Source organism: Cebidichthys violaceus, unplaced genomic scaffold, assembly GCF_023349555.1.
Source record: "Cebidichthys violaceus isolate CVI_PGR_0920_01 unplaced genomic scaffold, fCebVio1.0.p SCAF_14, whole genome shotgun sequence".
Lineage (NCBI taxonomy): Eukaryota > Metazoa > Chordata > Actinopteri > Perciformes > Stichaeidae > Cebidichthys > Cebidichthys violaceus.
The window spans coordinates 13710376-13734492 of record NW_027176307.1 but is presented as its reverse complement, the minus strand read 5'-3'; the positions used below and the strand labels follow the sequence as shown (position 1 = coordinate 13734492).

The window sequence follows — 24117 nt, the reverse complement described above, 5'->3', positions numbered from 1 at the left end:
CTGACCACTACTTCACTCATTTCCTCAACGCTTCCAGCTTGTCACAAGCTCTGAGACGAGAAGTTAGTTTTTTCTCTCTCGCAGGAGCGCTTGCGCACAACGCGAGCGCCCTGCACGCACACACACACACACACACACACACACACCATTTGGTAGGCTATGGTCCTCAGCTAACGGGGTGACAGTTAAAACTGCCGATCCTCCTCTCGTTCATTAAATGATAGGACATGTGTCCGTGCGGCGTCTGAACTCCTCGGCACGACAACAAAGGCATGCACGTCGATAATAAAATGCAGCGTACACAAAGTGCGCGTGGGGGACTGACTGTCTCCGCCTACGCCGCCTGAGCGCTTACCTCCCCGGCCGCTGGCTGCTCCTGTTCCCCCCCGGCGTCTGTCCTTGTTTCGCTTACGACGCCGCTTATGTGTGAATGCTGTCTTTATCCCGCAAAGACTGCCGTTGCATCGCACAGCACAGCACACACACACACACACACACAAAAAACAAAATAAAAGCAACACCACTGTGCAGCGGCTGTGTGTTCTTGCTGGTCGGTAAGCAAGCCCGTCTGCGCGCCGCTCCGCACGTCACCAAGTGCGGTGGACAGGACTTGGCAGAGCGCGTCTCTCTCTCTCTCTCCGTGCTCCCTCTGCGCGGCAGCGGATCTGAGATGTGAGCGACTGCTCGGACGGGAGGAGGGGGGGGGGGGGGGGGGGCTGGCACTGGCACACCGTGTGGCCACTTTTCCTCCCGATGCCGCTCCTCCCCTTTCACTTTGAGTTGTCCACGCAAGCCCTACAGCGCCTCCCACCAGCCACTGCGCGCAACTGCATGCACCTGCGGGGGCTGCGTGTCCCCCACAGCTGCCAGTGCGGAGAATAAAGTCCTGGGAACCATTAGGGGCTATTGGGGGGGGGGGGTTTCATGCAGGTCAAGATTGGGTCACAGTTTAGTTTAATTCTCTAGATGTACAATAAGAGTGTCATTTATTAATATTACAAAAGAAAACCATTCCCATAGGCTACATATATAAAGCTTAAATAAGAAGGAAGAAAGCACAAAAAGCTTTTCCGGAGTCACAATCTTTCAGACAGCGGTTGTTGTTCATTCCTGGTGCTGCAGTATCTACATCGCTGCTGCTTTTCCATCCTACCTAGTAGTTAAATGCTAGTAATTACATTCACTTTGCATCCTGGTTGTAAAGCAGCCCCTGATTAGATGGCTTGAATGGAAATCAACAGGGCTCTTCAAAGAACCTAAATTGTCCTTTGTGCTGTCCTAACTACTTTCCCTTGAACACAATGAGTAATGGGATGCGGTCAAGGGAAGGAATGATGAAGGAAGAGAGACGATGTGTGTCCTAATACCCCCACGCTATCATACTATTAAGTATGCCTGAAAAAAACATTTAGTATTTACGAATACACAGTATGTCCTGCAGTATGCAAGCAGCTTTTTTCTGGCTGTTCCGACCCACAATCCAATGCACAAACGATACTCGAACAAGGCGGTCAACGTTCAAGGTGCAATGTGGTGATGAAGTAGTGTGTGCCATCATTCAAATGCATGCAGTACATGCTTAGTAAAGGCAGCTGCAGTATGTACTAAGAGTAAAAAGAAAAAGGTATGTAACAGTGAATGTCTTTTTCACAATAGACATTTTGACATGTCAGAATAGAGTGCTGCAGGGATGAGTCCCAAAACACAGAAATGAATTAGCATTCTTCCGGTTCCCTCATCTCGGTTAGGTGCCTGAAAAAAAACAAAAACAGTTCTGTGGTTAACACGAGTTTAAGAGATTCTAATGTTTTGTTCTGCGATATAAGATATAAAAAAAATCAAAGTGGTGAGCATTTGTGAAGATTATCTTGCTGAGAAAACCAGTGTTTCCATTGCATCTCCTGCAATAATCCAAAGGAACAATCTCATTGTCTTTCTGTCAACCGGTGCGATGATAACTTCCTGGTTTGCCTGTAAAAATTCGTAATCCCTGCGTCGCTCTGTTGGAAAAGCCCAGGCATTAACGATAAAACTAATGACGGCTGAATTCCATTCAGCAGCTTTTTTGTTTCAGCCCCTTTTTTTTTTTTTTTTTAAATATTTAGATAATTTGACCAGCTCTTATCTGGGCTGCCTCTCAGGCTGCTTGCAGAGCAATTAACTCAGGAATTAACAAAGGAACCGTCTAATCTACAGTTTTAACTATACTGTCCATGTCTTCACAACCCCATTCTGAAGCTGTCCAGTTGTTGTTTAACAGAACTGTTCATGCTTACCTGATGGAACATCACCCAGTGAGTGATGCGTGACGTCGAATCCATTTGAGTCTATTGGTTTACTGTCGTACCGCCCCTTTAATGCCCCTTACTGTGTATACCAACGGTACACCCACACAGGTGTTTCCACTTATTGCGCTTGATTATTCCTCCTCCTCGGGACTGCGTGGGAGTGTACCGACTGTTTGATTGACATCTCTATCGAGCGCATCTTGGGGCGGAACAAGTCGTGTTCGGGTACATCGAAAACGTTGGGTACGTTTTTTTCCTCGATGGCTCCACCCTTCTTCAACCTGGGCTGGGAGTCTAATCAGCCTCGTGTGACAACACCCGTGTTGAAAAAAAATGAAAGCATAATGACACTGAATAATAAGTATACGCCTACAGTAACTGGCACAGGTGTAAATAATGAATTGAATGATGGCTGGGTTCCATTTAGCTGCTTCAGTTTCAGAGTCCTGTTGCTGCTTGGCTCTCTGTCACGGCTCGCTGGGACACAACAGCACCGAGCCGGCGTTACGTGTTGTTAGTCAGCCGCAGCACCTGTAACCTTACTGTAACCAATCTGTGAATAAAAAAGGTTTATGGTATGTCAATTTTTTTTTTTTTTTTTTTTAAAAAGCTGTCATTTTGTTGCAAAAACAAATCCGATGCCGAGTTACGTTACGCGGTTTGATGATGTGCCACAAGCCGTTAATGTAATATAATTAGCCAGCCTAATTGAAAACACCTGTGTGGATGTGTAGTCTTTCATTTGCATGGTGATGAAAATAATAGTAAGGATATCGTAAGTATGAAGTTGCTCAAGATGGAAATAGTAAGGTAAAGTACCTCTAAATGGTATTTACTGTAAGTAGAGAGGGAATCACATGTACATATATATACATATATATGTATGTTCGAGGATTTTTGGATGAAAGGATGAAAAGCGTCCAAGGGCATCTTGCCTCAAAATATTATTGTGCTCTAGTATATATACTCACAAAGTATACGTAAGTGCCTTTATATAGTACATAGCTACATATAGTACAGTGAATTGACTTTGTTCTGAGGTGAGGCGTCGTCCTCGTTCTCTAAAAGAACAGAAACATAAATCTCGAGGTGTGTAAAATGGTTAGCAGTGATGTGTGAATGCCTGTGGTCTAAAGCACTCCCTCCTAACTGTAGCAGAGGATAAATGCCATGTTCACCAGCATGCAAGTTAAGTATATGCACTCCAAAATAAATACAAAAAAAATACTTGAGTGCTCTCCGCTCCCGAGGAATCCAGCGTTTCATCAAAATGTCACACTTGGCAGCGTAGATAGAGGGCCTTATCTCATTTGGGTCAAATGCTATTTTGCAGTAATTTCAGAAGTCTTCCACCTGTGCCTTTCAGCCATGATAGCATGTGAGGTGGTGTGCAGCGGTGGGTACTGATTTGTCCTAGTGCCCAGTGAGCCCAATCTGAGCCAGCAGGTACTGGTTTGAATTAAAAAGGGACTTTTATATTGTATGATTAAAGCTTCTCATCTAAGATCTTGGTTTTATTGAATCACACCCCCAAAAGGGAAACAATAATTTGTTCAATAATTTGATCATCAACAAAATTGTTGTGTATCTGTATCTGCAGCGACAGCAAAGCGTGAACCTGAACGCGTTTGGACAGAAACAGGAAGTACAAACACCTTGTTTTCATCTGGACAGAAGTAAAGGCTCAAAGCAAATAACTGAAGGTGCGTTGAGCTTAATAAGAGAAAACAGGGAATAAACAGGTTTACAAGAACTTGGGAAAAGGTTGCCACTATTTGCGATATTAATTCTAATCAAATATGAAACAGGAACCTCTTTGGGAAATGAAATGTCAGAGGTTTGTCTGAATAACAATACATCACCCCAGTCCTTCAAAGCCTCCGCTGGCTCCCCATAAAGCAAATGACACAGATTCTCCTGATCATACAGAGCCCCTCACACCCCTGAGCCCCTTCATACCTTCCTGACCTCCTGCACCCGCCGATGCCAACCTCCCTCACCCCCCCTTACTCTGTCCAGATAACCGGACCTGGGGGGACCGGGCCTTCTCTATAACCTCTGTCAAAACTGCACTTAGTTCAAACTCACCTATTTGAATCTGCTTTTAACCTCTGGTGCTAGTTATGCATGTTATTGTTTTGTTATTATTATTTATAATATTATTGCCTTTATTGTTTCTGTTATCACCACGTGAAGAGCCTTTGAGTAGCTTATAAAGTGCTATAGAAATAAATTGTATTATTATTATTATTATTATTATCACCATTTTTTCTATATAATCCTCCATTTGTTTTGGGCATGTTGTAACTTGTTTTTGTTTTTTTTTATCGTTCACAGGTCATTTTGTAACCACTCACCCAGAGTGCCAGTGATTCTGCAGGGCGGTGTGTTGCTCATGCCCTTTACTTGGACCCTATATGTGACAACATCTGGAGCCTGTAAACAGCAGTAATTGGGCTCAGGGGGCAGTGGGCAAAAACAAGCTGCATCTATGAATTTAGCTAGCATTTCTTCTTGGTGTTGGTGGATTTATTGTCTGTATAATGCAGAGGAGCCGAATGAATTCAGACCAAAAAACGTAAAAAAAAAAAAAAAAAAGTCCAAGTTTAAACAAACAAAACTAGAGTATAGGAGTTAGATAACTGCTGTGGGACTGTGGGCTAAGAGAAACCTGGGAGCCTCTTCTGTTCTTGCCTCATGCCTTCATTCGCTTCCACAGACTATCAATCCCCTTCTATCTATCTATTATTTACTTTGGAATCGGGCGATATATCAGCCTAGTTGTACCTTGCACTTCTTGACGTCGGCGCTGCTTCTTTTACCAGCCTTGCCAGGGCTGCAGCTCCGGCGCTGTTCTTTTACGGTCAGTGTATATCATTGGCGAACGGTGTGTCTTCTCTGCAACATTTCTATGATCCCAGCAGTTTGTAAGTGTCTCGTGTGTGTGTGTGTGTGTGTGTGTGTGTGTGTGTGTGTGTGTGTGTGTGTGTGCCCCCCAACAAAACAAGTCAAAGTTTTTTTGTGCAACCTCTGCGTTTTTTAACTGTTGGGAAAAGTGATTCTGAAAAAATGCCTGACAGGGGAGTAAAATGGGTTCAATAATAAAAAAGAGTTTTTAGGATTATATCAGTGTAGTGTAAAACCACTATACACACACACACACACACACACACACACACACACACACACACACACACACTGACAATTAGGGGTAGATGGCATCTGACGCCCATGCAAACGTAGCTGATTTATTTCCCCATAAACATATGTAGAATGTAATATAATTAAATCAAATAATTGACTGGAATTCAAATCTAGAACTTGTATTCAGTTGTATTAAACCACTACAATTAAAGCATTGTATGCTGATCGGTGAGGTGACCTAATTGCTTTATATGAAACCTGTTTTAAAGCAGTAATACAAACTTAAAATGCGCTGGAATTTGAGATACAAGGTTTTGAATTAATTACAGCAATAGTTGTGGATAAACTGTGTGCCTGAGCTAATTGCATCACCCAGATTTATTATAGGCCTTGTTAATTATATTTTCAAACAGTGGTGGATGAAAAAGTAGGTTCATCTTGTTTTAATGCAAATAAATATACATAACTATTCATCCAAGCTTTTGCAGATATCTTGCAGTTTACTCTTGTCTTCAGTACTTATAACAAAGTGTAATATTGACCCCGCCCTATAGTGTGTGTGGGAGACTCACTGTATTGTTTTAAGTAGAATTACAGAAAAGGGGTGAGTCAACACATTTGTCCTATTAGATGGACATGAAGCAGACAGTGAGTCTGTGTTTATCCATTATGAAATCCATATCTGTCTGGAAATGAAATGTAGGCTCAATCTCCGAACCACTTCTTCTTTGCGAGTCGTGGTCAGACCACCAACGAATTAGCCTTTTTTTTTTTTTAAATGATTAATTAGCCCGCTATGATTCTCTGATCAGCCTTGGAAATGTTATGTGCGTTAGCATCCTTTAGCGAGGCGCATTGAGGTCATCTTCAAAAAAAAAAAAAAAAAACACATATAGAGTCAAGCAAAATTTATATTCAAGGACGACTCTGCCCCTGTGAAGAGAACGGAGCAGCAATGCCAAGTTTTTAAAAAAAATGCAAATGTTGTTAAGGGAGGGCCTTTGGGTGCAGGTACATGGCCTGCGTTAGATCATAATTCCATTTATGCTGCTCACCTTCTGACACTATCAAAGTCTTTCTCCGCCTCGTCGTTGTCTGAGGCAGATTTTTTTTTCTGATGTAAAACATTTCTCCTGTCTGGCGGGATTGTTCCTCATCTTCGTCCTTGTCGGTGAACGCGGGTGGCGAGCACGTGTTTGAATGGCTGCCATTCTATCAGCGGCGTGGCTCGAGTGGCTTTTTTTTCCGTATGGATGGAATGTGAATTAAATTGCCACTCCTGTGACAATAAACCCTGCAAAAATTGATCACGATGTCCCTCAACGCCGGCAGCTTTGGCCCGCAAGCAGAAATCGCATCGTCCCGGTCCTCCTCCGGCCCCCGGGTGCCCCGAAAACCAAAAACAGTTAACGTCGACTATTTCTGTTACAGATGACCACAAACTCACACTCTTGCTGCAGCAGGTGGCGAAAGGCTCTCTTCCAATTAACAAGTCTAATTACATCACAACTCCTCTAGAGTTGCCCGGGCGTTCATTGTTGTCTGACTGTCGGTGTGTGTGTGCGACTCGTGTGTGGGCGTGCGAATGTTCTTTGTGCGAAGTGTGAAGTGGAAAAACGCAGGCGGAATGATCGGTGGGGTCAAGGGACAAAGCTTCATTTCTTACTTGGCTGGATAATCGGCATGAGGAGTTTTAAACACTGATCAAGTGAACAGGATGCATCGCGTGTGTGATATCAAAAGGCAACAACAGTATATATGGTGGGAGGCTCGGTGCTCGGATAGCGATGCAGATTTATCTAGTGGATCATTACAGTCAGACGCAGTTAACTGCTATTTTCCCAAAGTGTTTTCCACAGTCGCATTTACGTAGTTAAGTGGTGTGTACACTGACCGAATGGAGAAAACAAAATGACTGCCATTAACATTTCAATTTAAAGCATTTCAAAGAGAATTATCACCAGACTCCCCCTTCCCCTTACATGTGAATCTGGTGTATTCTATCTCATTGTTTCGGGTTTTTACTTTAATGTTGAGGTTCACTCGGCTTTCTCGTGGCGTAGCGTTTTTTTTTTTTCTTTCAGTAAAAAGCTCTAATAGCCCACTAGAAGCTACTTTCCCACCACCAAACGGCAGACTGACAGTTAGTGACTAGTTGGTCAAAATGAGTGTCTCACTGGTGAACCATAGTGAAGCATTTGGCTGCTAAAAAGAGACAGATATTTCCCCCGGGAGCTGGTGGAGGCCGAGAACAAAGAGCTAAAGGGAGAGTCAATATTGAGCTTACATTCATCAGGTGGACAGAGGCGCTTCAATTGAAAGCTAATATTGCTCGGCATCTGCTGGATGTTGATTTTCAGCTTCATATAGAAGTCTATGAGAAAATGACTTACTTCTCTCTTGATTTATTCCCTCAGTAAACATTGTAAACATGAGTTTATGGTCTCAATCTCTAGTTTACAGTCTTCTTCAATACAGCATGATGTTCATTTAGTACATTATGCTCCATTTAGAGTCAGACAGACCATAAAGCAGGGGATGATTTAGGGGCGGGGCTACACGGTGATTGACAGGTCTCTCTACCAGAGACGTCACTTCCTGTTCACTGGTTGCAAAAAACAAGATGGCGACGGTAGCTTCTTACTTTACTCTTCAAACACCATTCAAGTTGAGTTAATTAGTGAATAAAGCAGGGGATGCTGTAGGGCGGGGCTACCATGTGATTGACAGGTCACTATCACAGTGTTGCTCCCACTTTGACCTAAGTGGTCAAAAATGTATTTATGTTATATTGCATATTAAAGGAAATGAGTTGGCTGGTAGAGACTGTATGTTTCAGTCCATGAAACTGATTTCTTCCGATTTGGGCAAATGAATATTCTCAGGCCATGCATAGTTTATAACATCACACATTTGTGCTGTTTAACTTAACATGGGTTTAGACTGATCAAGGCTTGTATTTTGAAGGTGTACACCAAATTGCAAAAAATAAATAAATAGCCTTCAGCCATTTGCAGCACGCAGGATGTTACAGTCTTCTGACTGCCTCGTTGAAAAACCTGAACTCATGAACAAAGACTAGACAGCGCACGCTTCAGAGGTTTTATCTAAAATAAAAGAGAAGTCTGTGTTGTTTTCTCCTTTCCCCCGCCTCTCGTGTACCTCTGTATGGCACAAAACAACCTGTTTCGCCCAATTATCTCTCCCACAGGGCACCGTCAGGCAATTTGGCTCCAGTCAAGACTCTGATTCATTGAGCCAGATGATTTAAAGCTTTTGGGGGGGGGGGGGGGCCAACAAGTCAGCCCACTAGGACTGAAACGGCTGCGTGATTCTCAGTTGATATTAAGCAGCGCGAGTTGCTCCGCTAAAGGTTGCGGGGACAGAAATAGCGTGTCATTTCTAGTCTTCCTCATTTGTCCCCTTTGTGGGAAGCCATACGTCTGTGTGATAGCACAATGTTGTACAGCATAACGTAATATCTACCCTGCAGTGACAGATGAAAGCTCACAGATATTGTAAACTGTTTCTCATAGAGTGAATACGTGCATCTTGGCAACTAATAAGGATGGTCAGCACAGCGAGACAAACTCGATGTCCTTGACAAACACAGAGGTAATTATTACAAACATCAGGCTCTTGAAAACCCATCCATACAGCTGGAGACCCGGAGGACAAGCGTCTCCAATAATTACTGTGTGAGGTTTTCGTGCTGCAGGCACATAAAAAATAAATTTTAAAAAAGCCAATGGTTCATCTGATGCCTGCTGTACGGCTGTCCTTATAAGGGGCTCCTACCAGCAACAGATGTCTGGACCACTGAAACAAATTCACTTGCCTTTATTAAGCCATCAGAGGAGCAAAGGGAGAAAAAAAAAGATGGCCGAGCCAAAATACCTTCCGCAGTGACCCTGCAAGAATGTGTTCTGTGATGTCTCCTCTGCTCCGGCACCACCTCGCCTGTAGTACACTGTTTAAAGCCATAATGGTTGATCAATGCGCCATGTCAATCTGGATTGTTGCAATTAGAAAGCAATGCCCACCCCCACCCTCCTCCCCAAAAAAAAAAAAAAAAGCTATTTTAAGTCATTCGCTTGCAGTGGGAGAAAGCAACCGAGAGGATAATTGGGTATTGACAAAAGAGTGTGAAAACCCAAGACAGCATGCAAGACCACTCTCCAATTTACTCTGTCATCTTGAGGCTCTGATTATGCTGTTTACTGACCAGATAATTGGGGCGACGCTTGATAAAAACAAACATTTCAGGGCGAAGCGTCAAATAGGAGCAAACTTGCATAAAATGATTCGGAACACTTAATTGGGATGATGCTTCCCGGTTTACTGCAGCTGCTTGTGAGGCCCGACACACTCATGACTTCCTGGTTCCCTGGAGTTTAAAGCGATGTTGTTCACTGGCAATTTTTTTATTTATTTTTTTCATAAGCACGGGAGGGCTTTCACGCTTCGGCGGGTGTAAACCGATACTAAACGGCTTGTTACGCGTTACCGACCAAATTAACATCGTGGTGGTTTCTGCCACGCGAGCATTACGGTGACAGTGATCGGTCCGTGTTCTACCAGTGTTCAATATGTTTTTGTAGCCATGAGAGTTGAAGGCACTGATTCCCAATCAGCTGCTTCCTACCAGGGTTTGGCAGGAAAGCTGTGATGTCACGTATACCTCCAATGGCACCACTCAGGATTTAGAAACATTTAAATCTGATGACACTAAAACACAATTTGACTGATAAACCTTAAATACATTTTAATAACAAATCGATATATTTTCCAAAAACGTTAAGCTCAATTGTTGCTTATTTAGTCATTAGTATTTAATGTTATCAAGAGAAACAGAAGCTTTAAAAGCTACAAATTACATAATGCAGTAAAAAAAAAAACACCACAGTTTTAGCTGGGATTTGAACCTTTAGCAGTCAGTGGTGAGCTTCATTGTATATTCACAATAAAAACACTAGTCTATTTACAGATTCCGTGACCATGATATTTTTCCTGCTTCTTACTCAAAACATAAATAAACAATAGAATTAGATGGTCTGTCAATTATAGTTGCTTAACAACGGATACGTACAGTAAATGAATAATGTGAATATATCTTTGAATCTCGCTCTTGTAAATATGTTGTTTATCTGTGGATGTCTTTTAAAAAGAACCCCCTTTTCTCACCAGAGAGTACAGAAGATAACATGAGACTCCATGTAATCCTTCAGTGAATCCGTCCTAAAATCTGTCTCCGTCTGTCCACGGCCTCCACTCACACACTCTGTTGTTGAGCACCACCTAGTGTTGAAAGCAATCGCCTTTAATCTCTTCTGCCAAAGACCCGCGTTTACCGAACGTGGACTACAAAGAGCTGTTTGATACCTTCACGATGTTCTTTTTTTTTTTCTTACGAGATGAGATGTAAATGATGTGTGTATTACACAAAGGAGATATCTACCATTAGAGACCTGGCCCCAGACATGACTACTAGCACAAATAAAGTGAACTGTTATCGAGAAACATCTTGATCCAGACGTGTTGGTCATTTTGCAGAATGAGAAGGCTGCTTCACACATCCACCTGACTGAGTCCCAGGGTTCTCTGCATCTCTGTTGCTCAGTGGGTTATTGTAAACCCAGAGCCGGCAGAGGCCTCATGGCTGGGTGGAAGACAACAGAGGCCATCTGTTGTCTGTGTGTTTTCTTTGGTGCCCTGCCACGGAAAAAAAAAAAAAAAACCTCTGCTGCCAGAACACCCAAGGGTACCCCATGTGCACGGCACTGCGCCTGGGGGGGACCGGCTCACTGAAGCACCTTTATAGCCTACTGGCTCCGTCAGGGGACGCCGGAGTTTCTGCCAAAAGCCCAGACACAATAGCGGCGGCGGTGCTTGAAAAGGGGCCTTGTTGCAGCGGGAGCGTTACACAACCATGCCATTAACCTTAATTGGAGCAGCTCGGTGGAACACGGAAAAAACTTTCACCGCTCTGAGACAGCGATGTTGTTCCCCAGAGTTGCATAAAATCGAAAAACTGATCTCAGGCTGAGTTAATTGAATTGCAGAATAGTTACATTGCTGCTAAGGAACCGCTTGTGTGCTTTTACAGAATACTAAGGCCGTTGCGTAATCACAGACACATGACACATCATTTGGGGCTATTTCTCCTCCTTCTGTTTGTGGGTAAACATAATGACACTACTGACTTAAATCCCACATGGGGATTGGGTGTAGCCCAGGAAATAAGGAGAGACAGTAAGGGACATGGGGACAGCTACCTTAAATTAAGTTTTGTTCGTTCACATTCAATCAAAAATACATATTTTTTCCTCCTGCCTGTAGTGATATTTATCAATATAAATTGAGTTTTGGAGATATCTGTCGCAGAGATTTTCGTGCCTTCTCTCCAATATAATAGGACTATATAAAAAAAAAGACTTTTAAAAAAACGCAACAGCAATACAGTTTGTCCAGAAATGATGATCGAGATATTCCACAGACCTTGTTGTGATCGACTATAGTTGAAAGAAAGTAGTTCCTAAATGAAACTACTCACAACAAGGTCTTTTTTTTTGGTTATATTGGAGAGACATCTCTATAGCTATGGTCTCCAAAAATAGGCAACTTACACCAAAACAATCTAGACTGATCACCAGCACTATGAGGAAAAATGAATATTTTTGATTTTGGGGGGTGAACTGTCCCTTTAAAATGCTCATTTAGCCTTGAGGTTGAATTAACATCATGAGTATCACATGTTTAGGTTCATCTTGAACTATTCAAGAGCAAACACATCATCGCTGTGGGTCCAAAGCAGGTGACTGCGTGAAGAACAGTCGGCCTATTCAACGCACATAAATATACTGCAACCTCAAATGTCAGGGAAACGACTGCAGGGAACGTCCTACATCATTTTTCCTTCCATTTCCTTTCATCCACGTTGACACTATTCGGTCCATCCATCTCCGACATGGAGAGATAGTAGCACGAGTAACTCCCATTCATCAGAGGAAATAGCCGACAGTACTTCCTCCCTAAATCTGTTATCACATACTCATTAATCTCCTCAGAGATTGGATTGCAAAAGAAGATTACTGCGACAGCAGGATTTACCAGAGCTGGGAGGGCGGGGGTGTGTGAGGTCACTGCATACGTTTTTGGATCCAGTGGCGCCACCATGACTTACTTTGATTTTTTTTTTTAAAGTTCCATTTAGTGTTAATGGAGCACCTCCGGTCTGTGTTGGTTTGTCTCTCTGACAGCGAGCTGAGGACATTAAATGACCACATTAAAATGCCAAAGAGGCCAAAATGACCTCATGATTCGGAAAGGTTCTCACTAAACAGCTACTGCTTCTGTCCTGGCGAGACAACAAGCTGCAGACACACATCAATTACTTTGCCCAAACAAAACCGGCGCGTGAGATGTTACTACTGTGTTTTCCAAGTCTCGGGGAAAAGTTTGTGTTAACAGCTTTCACCGTCAGCTTGACAGATTGTGGAAATGCACTGCGCTGAATGTGTAAACATGAGATGAATCATCGCTGTCAACAAGGCTATACGAGCAAGCTGTGTGGGGAAATGTGGCTGGTCTTCAGTTCTGGTCTTGGCTTTGCACCTTTTAAATATCTATCTCTGGAACCAGTAATGACTTCAGTATCAGTCAGGTTTGCCCTCAGGAGCGTTGTTTGCACTGTGAAGCGGCAAAGCCTTGTTGTGTACTCAGCAGAAGCTCTCTAATTAGTCAAAGTCCTAATTGCATGGGAGAGAGATCGAAACTGCTTATAACTAATTCAAATGCAAGCTCGCGATCGCAGCCAAACACAATGAAAATACATAGCTTGAACACGCATGAACAGGTCGCCTCAAATGAACCACGGGTTCGTGCCAAAGTTGTACGTTAGAAATCACCGTTCGTCTGTTTGAAACATGCAAAACACACAAAATACATACAATATAATGTCATAATACAGTATGGTAGGTAATTATGTTTAGCTCCACCTCAATAGAAGACTCTTACACATTTATTTATAACACTTTCTAATGAGCCACCCATTATAAAGGTCTTTAAGCCAACAATCTATAAAAATCTCTGTTGTTTATATGATCACTTAAGCCCTTAAAGGGGCACTCCACCAGTTTTACTCCACAAGTTCAGTTTTACTTGTCATGCAGAGTCTTACTCAGCCTGTGAAAACAGTAGAATCACGTCTTCTGTGGTTCAAGAGGGAGCTTTCCAAAGTTTGCAAAAAAAACAACAACAACCCTGAAGATGTCATCCAGGACCCAGCTTGACCCATATTAAGCACTGAAAGATTGGGTATCTCGGCCTCTGTTGCTTTGCCCAAACCGGACCCGACCCGCCAGATGGTTTGTTACACAGAACCCTCTAAGAGGTCGTCATTGGAAAGTGTTTGGAAAAGGGCGGGCTCTTTCGAGGAAGTAGGTTGCAGGGGATTGGATTAACCATCTTTCAATCAAACTCTTGCTGAAGCCAGACGGAGCGAAAAGATCTTTTCCACTGAGAAAAAAAGGTAATTTAATTTAATTACATTTAATTACATTTAATTTAATTTAATTTAATTTAATTTAATTTAAATTAATATAATATAATATAATATAATATAATATAACATAAAATATTTTAATATAATATAATATAATATAATATATTTTAATATAATATAATTTTATTTGATATCTGTTACTTTCACCACTCATGCCACTAGAGGTCAGGCTGGTATTCAGTCGCTGAGGCATTGGCAGGATACCAACATGTGCTGTGATAAACATTTGAATACCCAGTGATCCATCCAAGCATTTCACATTCGATTACAAAGAAACTGGGAAAACTTTTTTTGTCTGACGTAGCTGCCTGGAATGCGATTGGCTTCGAAGGCCCACGGTAACCTCACCTGTGAAATCACTGTCAGTCTTCAGCAACGTCTGTCAGCTCAGAGGAATCAGCTGGAAGAGCTGTGAGAATGTGTAAGCGACACAAAGATTGTCAAACCAGAGTAACAGCAGGTGCTGCCGAGCAGCGACGCGTCACTTATACAATTGTCGTTCGGTGCCAAAGGATGTTGATTCATCCCTTAAACACGGAGACAGACGAGCTGGTGCTATGACAGCAGCTGCCTGCGTTGTCTGACAGATAGAACCTTAATCAGGATTATTTTTGCATGACAGGTGGAGGGAGTCTTGGCGCGCACACACACACACACACACACACACACAACATAGACACACACACAGATGTTGGACTACACACACGTCCTAGCACGGTGTGAACAAAATGTAATCTGAAGTGATTTTCTCCCTCGAAGACAGGATGAGGTCAGCAGAGTATGTTTGCGGAACCGAACTGAAAAATAAAAGACTGTATCGTTCAAGGGTCTCTCCCGAGAGAGTCACCGGGAAAATTAGTGGACTAAAGAGCTTTTTTTTTTTCCTCGTGTCTCATGTGTGCAATCACTTAGAAGAAGTGGGTCTGACAGAGCGGTTCAGATGGGAGCAGGAAGCCCCCCCCCTCGTTCATTTGAAATCCATTGAAGTCCTCTCGGTGATTGCAATCTCGTGATGAACTGGAAAGTGCTTTCGTTTGGGCACACTGGGCTGGGAGTGCACTGCAAGTGAAAAATAATTGTTTTTTTTGTTTTTTTTAATATATGGAAGTATGAAATGGACTGCAGAACCGTCTCTCGTCTTCATGTCAAATATCAAAGAAAATGGAGTCCTTTGACGAGCCGTCAGAACGGATTCACATTTTCATGTTTGAATTCAATTCATATTTGTGATGTGATGTGGAAAAGAAAAACAAAAGTCCAACAGCAGTTCACAATTTATTTACTGAATAAATTTGGACAAAACACCAGAATCTGTTACGATACAATCAGAACATCTGAGGCAGATATCCCACCATGCACCACCACCCCCCCCCCCTCCCTCCCCTCCTCCATGAAACAATAAGGACTAAATATTAGCACCAAATCAGCACCAACTTAAATAAAAGGTAGCTCAGTCTACAAAAAAATAGAGGAAAAAAAGCAAGTTTTATTTATTGAAAAGCAACTCAGAAAAGTAGCAAATTGAGAAATTTCATGTTTTTTTTTCTAAACTTTTCTTAAAAAACAAGCACCCTCCTCCCCACCCACCCACCCTCCCCCCCCCCCCCCCCCCTGCTAGGCAGGCTATAGCATTCATGGGGCACATGCCAATGACTAGATAAAAACACAAATTCAAGTAACATTGAGATACGACAAAACATGTCCACTGGTACCCACTCCGAGCATGACCGTTTCACAGAACCTACGCAGGCAGAGTAGAAAACTAACATGTCGTAGCAATACTATCACCGAACATCTCGTATCAAGTGTTTAAAAAGAAATGAGGGAGACCGGGTGGCACCGGAATACTGGCTGAGAAGATGTTGTGTATTCAAAAAGAACTTCAGAAGGACGTTTTACCTCTTCGAGTCCGTCCTGTGTCAAGATATTGCCTACATCATACATGAAAAAAAAAGGAATCTCTGAATAAAGAAAAACCCTGCAATGTAGTTTTAAATATATATATTTATTTATATATATAATATATATATATATATAGAGCTGTTACAATTTAAATAAACGTTACGTTCTCGTCCCTACAACTGAATGAAAGAATTTAAATAAGAGGAAGCTAATTTTTTTTTTTTTTTTTTTTTAATAGGTGGAATTGTCCATTCACCCAACACATCAAGTGCATGATGTCATGTTTGGAGGCTTACCGAAAGAAAAAAAACAACAAAAAACTGTTCACGGTTGAGGTTTTGGGAGTGATATTAAAGCAGCAGTCACAACACTGTGGAATAGCTTAAAAACAAAAAAAGAGAAAAAGTAATGTTGCTGAAATAGAAGTGTGGTGAAGGCCGAGGTCGAAACGTACGGACAGAAAACGAGGCCGTCGAGGAGTCAAGAGAACATAACGACAAATGGGACGACAAAACAAAAAAAGCGTAACCGTGAAACAAAGACGACGCCGAACCATGAGGATGATGAGGAAAAAAAAAAAAAAAAAAAAGCCTAAGCTGCTCCATTTATTACCCAATGGTCCCAGGTCAGGGATGCTCACCGTGTTGTATTAACAATAGAACTTGGGGGGGGTTGTGATTGTGATTCCTGATCCTGGGTCTGTGGTTTTTAAATTGACACCACCTAAAGCTCAAACTAAGCAGAACCTGTAAGAACAGGTGTGGTGTTGCACTTTGTCAGTTCAGTTTTTTTCTCCAATTGTTCTCCTCGGTTTCCCGTGTTCTTTTGTCCCTTCATGCTTTCCATAGTGTCAAAAAAAATAATGGTGAATGTGTCTACTTTTATGCGCACCACATTAAACCAAACAGATCCCGCCCCCGCCCCCCAAAAACAAAACAAAAAAAAAAAAGAACATTTGCTACATTGTTTGCAACTTGCATGTCTGGCGGCAACATCCCCGAGCGGGAGCTGCGGCGCCAAGGTGACGTATAGATGCCATTTGTCATGCCAGGCTCAAGGTTTTCCATGAAATGGTGGAAAAGGAAACAGGATGGAAACACCTTTATTATGAGACAAATGTCCACCTATTAATCTCTAAACTACTGTTCTCGGCTCTGCTGTGAGCGCGGCGAGCCGAAACCGTGGCGCGGAGACGTCCGATTTTTGTGCTTGGTGTTCGCTCAGCTGAAGAACTGCTCCAGCTCCTCCTCCATGTTCACCTCAGGCACCGTCTGCTCCTGCTCCCTTTCCCCTCGGCCGTGCGCCACGGCGCCCCCTAGTGCTCCGGAGGAGGCGAACCAGGGGTGCTCCAGGATCTCCCGAGAGGTGAGGCGCTCCGCGGGCTCCCGGCGGAGGATGGAGCGGATCAGGCACTTGGCCTTGGGCGTGAGCGTCTCGGGGATGTTGAAGTGGCCCCTGCGGATTTTGCTGAACAGAGAGCCCGGCTCAACGTCGTGGAAAGGGTAGCGGCCCACGAGGATGGTGTACAGCATGACGCCCAGGCTCCACACATCAGCCGCCTTCCCCGAATAGCTGCCGTTGGCGTTGAGGATCTCAGGGCTGACGTACGCCGGGCAGCCGTGTTTGTCTGACAGGGAGTCGTCGTGACCGTCCAGGATGTAAGTGTCCTCGAGGCTCTCCAGCTTCACGAGGCTTCTGGAGACACACGGGGGGGAGACAAAAGACACACGATGATGCCGCTTTCCAAAACAACTGGACACATAGAATAATCTGCTAATGGGAATAAAGTGATAACAGCGATCGCAGTTCCAATTTTGGATAACAAAAAAAACTGGAATACAAAAAGACACTCAAGTGGGGGTAATTTGCTGTGATGGGCATCTTAAGTGTTTTAGATCCATCGCTTTTGGATATCAGAGGAAGTAGAGCACATAATGCTCAAGGCTTAAGTTTGACATTTCCTTTCACTTAGATAAAAGACCGGCCCAAAAAGCATCGACGTACGAAGAGGCTTTCCAAAAGACCTCCGCAATTCAAAAGAAACACAATTACGGGTGACTGGTCGTCTTAAGTTGCACGCATTGAACTGCTCTCAGATAATCAAGCCCCCCCCCCCCCCCTCTGCTCTTTCCACCTCCAAAAGAGGTGGAAAGAGCTTCTCTAAAAACCCCCCACAACAGCAGCCATGATACCCTTGAGTGCTGATAATAACGGCCGGGTTTGTTCAGACGCGGTGTCACTAAAGAATCTGGAGAGGCTCAGGCAACAAGATGTTCCACGTGCACACGGTAAGAGACTGTGTGTGAGGTCCACACGATGACACGAAGCACCAGACAAAGAGCCGGGGTGTGTGTGTGTGTGTGTGTGTGTGTGAGATAGGATCTACTGGGAGACACTAGGAGGCAAAGGAAAGGAAACCAAGACGCACTCAAGAATGTGTTCTTTGCCATCTGTGACGGGCGCAAACACATTCGAATCAGCCCACTCGCTGGTTCCTTGTCAGCGGTAGTTATTTGCTATCGTCGATGTGCCGTAGAGCGCGTTCACATAACAAGCGGCACACTGCTGCCTGGATAACAGCTTGTTTGGAGGACATGTGCAAACCTGCAATTACAGTAAAGAGGGCCTTAGAAATACAACAAAAAAGAAGCTATATGGGATGCAACGCATGCTGGTCCGACCACGTTTCATGTTCTTGGTGTAGGAGCACAGGGCCCCGTTTTAAGTAGCCATGTTGGATCAAAAGGCTAACAGCGGTGTGACAGAAAGTCATGTCAGGGAGCTAGCGCACGCTGAAGAACTCTGCTCAGGTGTCACTCTGTGTGTCTGCTCTGGTTGCCTTTTTGTCACACACAGAGCAGCACATCTGTGTCTCAGTCTCTGAAACAGTCCACTGAGCCAGAAGGAGGTTCAGGAGGATTCTGGACGGGCCATATAGTAAATATGACCCAATACTGCCCCGTACTATCACTCTTAAAACTCACCCATCAATCATTTAATGGAGGAGAGGGGGGAGGGAGGGAGGGGGCGGGACCCCAGAGCTCATGAGCAGCCCGGTGTGACATTCGAGGTCATTGGACCCGCACTAAATACGTGAGGCGGCTCAACTTCCCTTTTCCACCGTCGGTGCCAAAGCATGACGTCACACTTTGAGCTAGAGGGCATCGATGTGCAGCCCGCTCCTCTGCAGGACCAACTTCAGCATTACAATTGATCGTAAAAGTGTAATAACATTTTTGTGGAGTCTGACTCAGCATCTATTAAAAATTCAATTTCAATATCTAGAAAAAAAAAAAGAAAAGAAAGAAAAAGTGCTCTCAAGTTGCTGTGGCAACAGATGCATGGATTTTTTTCATGCATGTAGTTTTGAAAAGCTGCCACCAGGGGGCAGCAGAGTGTCGAGTTCTCCTGCTGATCGCCACAGAAGTGCAGCAGCGGCAGAAGCTTGCCCTAAATTGATCGTCCTGGAACTTCTCTGTTCCTTTTTGGAAGAAAAAACTGCAACGATGTTCCCAAAAGTGTGATTCCGTGCGTTAACATTTACCGACGCATTCATCATATCCTCTACTAATCCTACAGAAATAGCTCGGAGACACACAAAAGGGGCTAATGTTTCCTGTTCTTTGAGTAACATCTGGGTGAGGCGTGCCAGTCATGTATCGTCTCGGTTTACACTATCCTCTGTGTAAGCCGAGACATAACACAGACAGCACTGACACGGTTACATTACGCGGCTACATCACACACACACACACACACACACACACACACACACACACACACACACACACACACACCATGTTCGGATGAAACGAGAGGAATGAGACGTCTGTGGAACTCACCTGTCCTCGTTCTTGAAGACGAACTTCCTCAGTTTGAGGTCGCGGAGGACCAGTCCGCTTTCGTGGCAGTGCGCCACAGCCGAGGCTATCTGATAGAAGAGTCTGGCAGCTTCGTCCTCCCGCAACTTCTTGCAGGTGCGGACGAAGGAGTGCATGTCGCCATAGCTCCTCTCGAAGAACACGTAGGCTCTCGTCTCCCCGAGCAAGATCTCCAGGATTTGGTTAATGTGCTGGTGCTGGCCCAGGGCGAAGTAGGCCGCCAGAGACTCCTGGTATCGGCCGATGTCGAAAACCTGCAATCGGAAGACAGGACAGCGTGTATATTTACAGTCTATCGTTTGAATCTACGGTGACTTAACGCGTGAAACAGTCTCATTAGGCGGTTGTTTTTGGGGCCCGCGATGTTTGAGACAAATCCCCCCTTTTTTCCCCACATCGGAGACACAAACAAATTAGATCCAACTGAGAGCTTAAAAATTTGGCAATTTACTGCTTCTTGCGACGCCAAACTTGTGTTTACTCTTTTTGGCAGAGGGAGTCAGGTTGCACAGAGGCAAAGTGAAAGCATTGTACTGCAGCCAGGGGTAGCAGTGTCTCTTTTGTTTCCATAGTAACCCCCCCCCACCTTTCTCTCACACACACACACACACACACACACACACACACACACACACACACACACACACACACACACACACACACACACACACAGACTTTCAGCACAACCAGTTCAGGTGAGAGGACTCCTCTGCAGGCAGTCAATACAAATACACCCCTAGATCTGGAGCTGTGTGACCTCGGCTGGGACTGATCAATCCTGCATGCGTTTGTGTGTGTGTATGTATGCGTGTGTGTGTGTGTGTGTGTGTGTGTGTGTGTGTGTGTGTGTGCGTGTGTGTGTGCGTGTGTGTGTGCGTGTGTGCGTGTGTGTTGGGGGGGGATTGATCGGCGCTGCATTGGAAAAAAAAGGAGATGAGGTCAAAAGGCAGCTAGCTCACAGGCAGTTGCCAAAGGCCATTAATTTGTTATTGCCATGACGAAACATCACTTCGGAGCGAGTCAAAAAGGAGCGGGTTATTGGATATGTGTCGTGCCTTATGAGCCCAACGGTGCGTGTAACTAGCTCTCCATTCATCAAGCCACTTAAGCCTGCTTAAGCTGGAACGCACCTCAGGGACAACCCCACTGCCCTTATAATCAGTGATACACCACAGTCAATACGGGCTGTAAATGTGGTGAGGAAGAGGCCATGAGGTCGTCCTCAACCTTGAGGGAAGAGTGGTTTCTTTTTTTTTTTTTATGGTTGGAGGGGTCAATGACAACAGCTGGCTGAACTTGTAAAGTTCCCTTGCCCCCCCCTCCACCAGTGTGCCTTTTCTCTCTGCACAACTGTCCTTTAAAATATTACACTGGCTGTGTGCATATTGGTGCAATAGGACTGCTGCCAAGTATGAAACAGCAAGGGTGAAATAATACAGCATTGCACTACGAAAAGAGAGAAGCCACGGATACGCGAGAATAGCACGGAGAGGAGTGTGTGTGTGTGTGTGCGTGGTTACTCACTCCTTTGTCAACGTTACATCATGCAATCCAAAACCCACGCAGCTCGCCCCATTCACTTTTTCCATTAGGCTGCTCTGCCTGCTCTCTATTTACAATTCAAGCAATTATTTAAAAAGTGCAGAGGGGTGTGGACTCTGCTGCAATAGCAAAAAAACCCATAAAAACACCAACTAAGTGTACCGTGTTGGTGTGTTCAGCATGAAATAAAGCCATTATAGCAATATATATTTTTTTAGCCTGGATACCATGTTGCCCACTCACCTTACATACGAGCTCTTCCCCGCTGTGCAGATGGGCGGCTCTGAAAACGTGGTCTCCCTCCAGCGGCTCCAGCAAAAGGTAGTCCCCGATGCGGGAGATACAGTGCGAGGAGTCCGGGGTCTCCGGCGGGCTGGGGGACCCGAGGTTGGGACTGAAGCTCTGGTGCGACTCTGTAGTCCTCAGGCAAGACAATTCTTCGAAATCGTGCGATTTGTGCCGCGATCTCCCATAACGTGAAATGTTAATTGGATTTGACCTCTGTATGTTCATGAGGAAGAAGTGTGAAAACTCCACAAAAGATGGGGGGTGAAGGTGGTGGTGGGGGGGCTTTCCTCCTCTTTGATCTCCTCCTCCTCCTCGATTAAGGCACCACTTTTGTTATAAACTCAGTGCAATGTGACAAATCGTCCGCTTTGTTAGTAAATCTAAAAATAATTGATTGAAGTGCTCCTGGGGAATGTGGCAGACAGTCAACAGGCGAAGCTGGCTCGTTGGTTTTCATACAACAGAAAACTGTAATTATTATTTTTTTTTTTTGCAGAGTTCAACTGTACAACTGCCCCCCCCCTTTGTTTTCAATTCAAATAGATACGACCGGGCTATAAAAAAAACAAAAACCTTCTGTACAAACCTGCTGCAATTTGTATTAACGTTAGCAGCGCGAGAAGAGGCACGAGACTGAAACAAAGGCTACCAAAAGTCAGCTTTCCACAATGAATGAAAGGGGGGGGGGGGGGGGTTGCTAAGTTAACCCTGCAGCTGGTTTGCTAGCTTATCTTTACCGGTCAATGGCACGTTTCGTAAAACGGAAACAATGTACAGCTGGCAGGCACAGAAACAAAAAAAGTGCACAAGCAAAACAATATTTATATATGTACGTAAAGCAAGTTTCGCAAGCTAAATATAGCCGCTTAATTTAGCCGAAATTTGACAAGATGGCTAGCAGGTGCAGAGCTAACTAGTTAGCTTACTTGGCTAACTAGTACCAGGTCAGTGCTCGGCCTTGTTCCCCGGGATCATATCCGCTGCACGGCGATTGTCATCTACCACAGAAGGGAGAAAACCCCATCCGGAAAATGCTGAAGCTTCTTTGTGTGCGTGTGGAGTCGACGTCCTCTCTCTCTCTCTCGCTCTCTCTCTCTCGCTCGCTCTCTCTCTCTCTCTCTCTCTCTCTCTCTCGGTCTACACTCCGGGTGGAAAGGGGAGACAAAAAAAAAAGTGTCGTCTGTGTTGTACGTGGAGCTGCTGTAAAAAGAAAAAGGAAAGGATAGGGACGGACGGCCGGCCGACTTTCCCAGGCCTATCCCTTGATTCAGCAGGACATCCTCTCTCTCTCGCTCTCCCGCTGCTGCGCCGCTGTGCTTCTTACGTGGCTGGGAATCTAGTCCATTCAAGTGCGGAGGGGAGGCCAGCCGAGCTGCACACACTGTCACACACACACTGCGCCTGCACAAGAAGAGCGAGCGAGCGAGAGAGAGCGAGAGAGAGAGAGAGAGCGAGCGAGAGAGCTGACGGAAGATGTGGGGGGGCTCTCTGCTGCACGCGCACGGTCACGCACCGCACACATACACGAGCGCACGACCGACCCCGCCCCCTTGACGTCACTCCCACATCGAAGCCCCATTGGCCTCCGACCTGAGATATAATATGCAGCGCAGTCATGTGAGAACCATGTAGTGTGGCTACACCCCCCCCCTTTCCACACAGGAATCTAAATGCATCGCACGCTGGTAAATTGGATGGGGGGGGGGGGGAGTTGGAGGCAGTGAGAGTATAGCTACTGTACGTGCTGTGCTACAAATGTGTTTCCTCCTGAAATGTCATTCAAGGGAAAGCAAGGGAGATCCCTCTCTCACAGTGGCGCACGGATATGCGCCATCATACAGTACCGATATGCGTTCCATATCGTGTCATCTAAATGGAAAACGCTGCATGCAGCCATTGCGTTAGACGTTATGTATTTAAATATGCAAATGCAGCACATGATGTTATAAAAGCGTGCTGCTGTTGTGACTCACCTATGAACTGTTGCAAGTGTCAACAACAACACAAACATGCATCTTGATGGGATATGATGAAACGCAATAGAGGAATGCAACACATGATGGCAAGAGGGTGACTTTCATCAGTGGTTAAATCTTTGTCCTATTTTAAAAAATGCTCGTTATATGGGATTGCATTAAATATTTTTTGCCAAGTGCATAGAAAAAAAAAAAAATCTCCGACAACATATTTTTTATTAAAAGCTGGCACAGGGCCGTGTGCTTTTTCGAGACATCTCTTATGACAAATTCCCATCTTGCAGATTTGTGCCCCCCGTAATACATCACAAACGCGACGGATGGAAGAGGTTCATTATTCATTGTTCTTCCTAGATTACCAGCGGGTGTGACGGCAGGATTGTGCAATTCCATGTAGGAATCCGGGGCGGCGAGAGGAATGCTTGCAGCTGGACACAAGACACTGACAGAAGTGTTCAATTGAACCTTTATTCTCCCTCCTTGCAGGCAGTAGCGGTGCACACGCGCAAAACACAAACATGCACTATTCTAAA

General features: G+C 44.5%; 1 protein-coding gene across 1 annotated transcript; it reads right to left on the bottom strand.

Moving 5' to 3' along the window:
- Positions 1-16109: 16109 nt before the first annotated feature.
- On the bottom strand, positions 16110-23021 carry trib2 (tribbles pseudokinase 2). The gene is made up of 3 exons (XM_068709005.1): positions 21564-23021; positions 19740-20032; positions 16110-17592 (listed from the first exon to the last, which is right to left on the bottom strand). The coding sequence occupies exons 1-3, from the start codon at positions 21831-21833 to the stop codon at positions 17118-17120; spliced, it is 1038 nt and encodes a 345-aa protein (XP_068565106.1). The 5' UTR covers positions 21834-23021; the 3' UTR covers positions 16110-17117.
- Positions 23022-24117: the final 1096 nt, after the last annotated feature.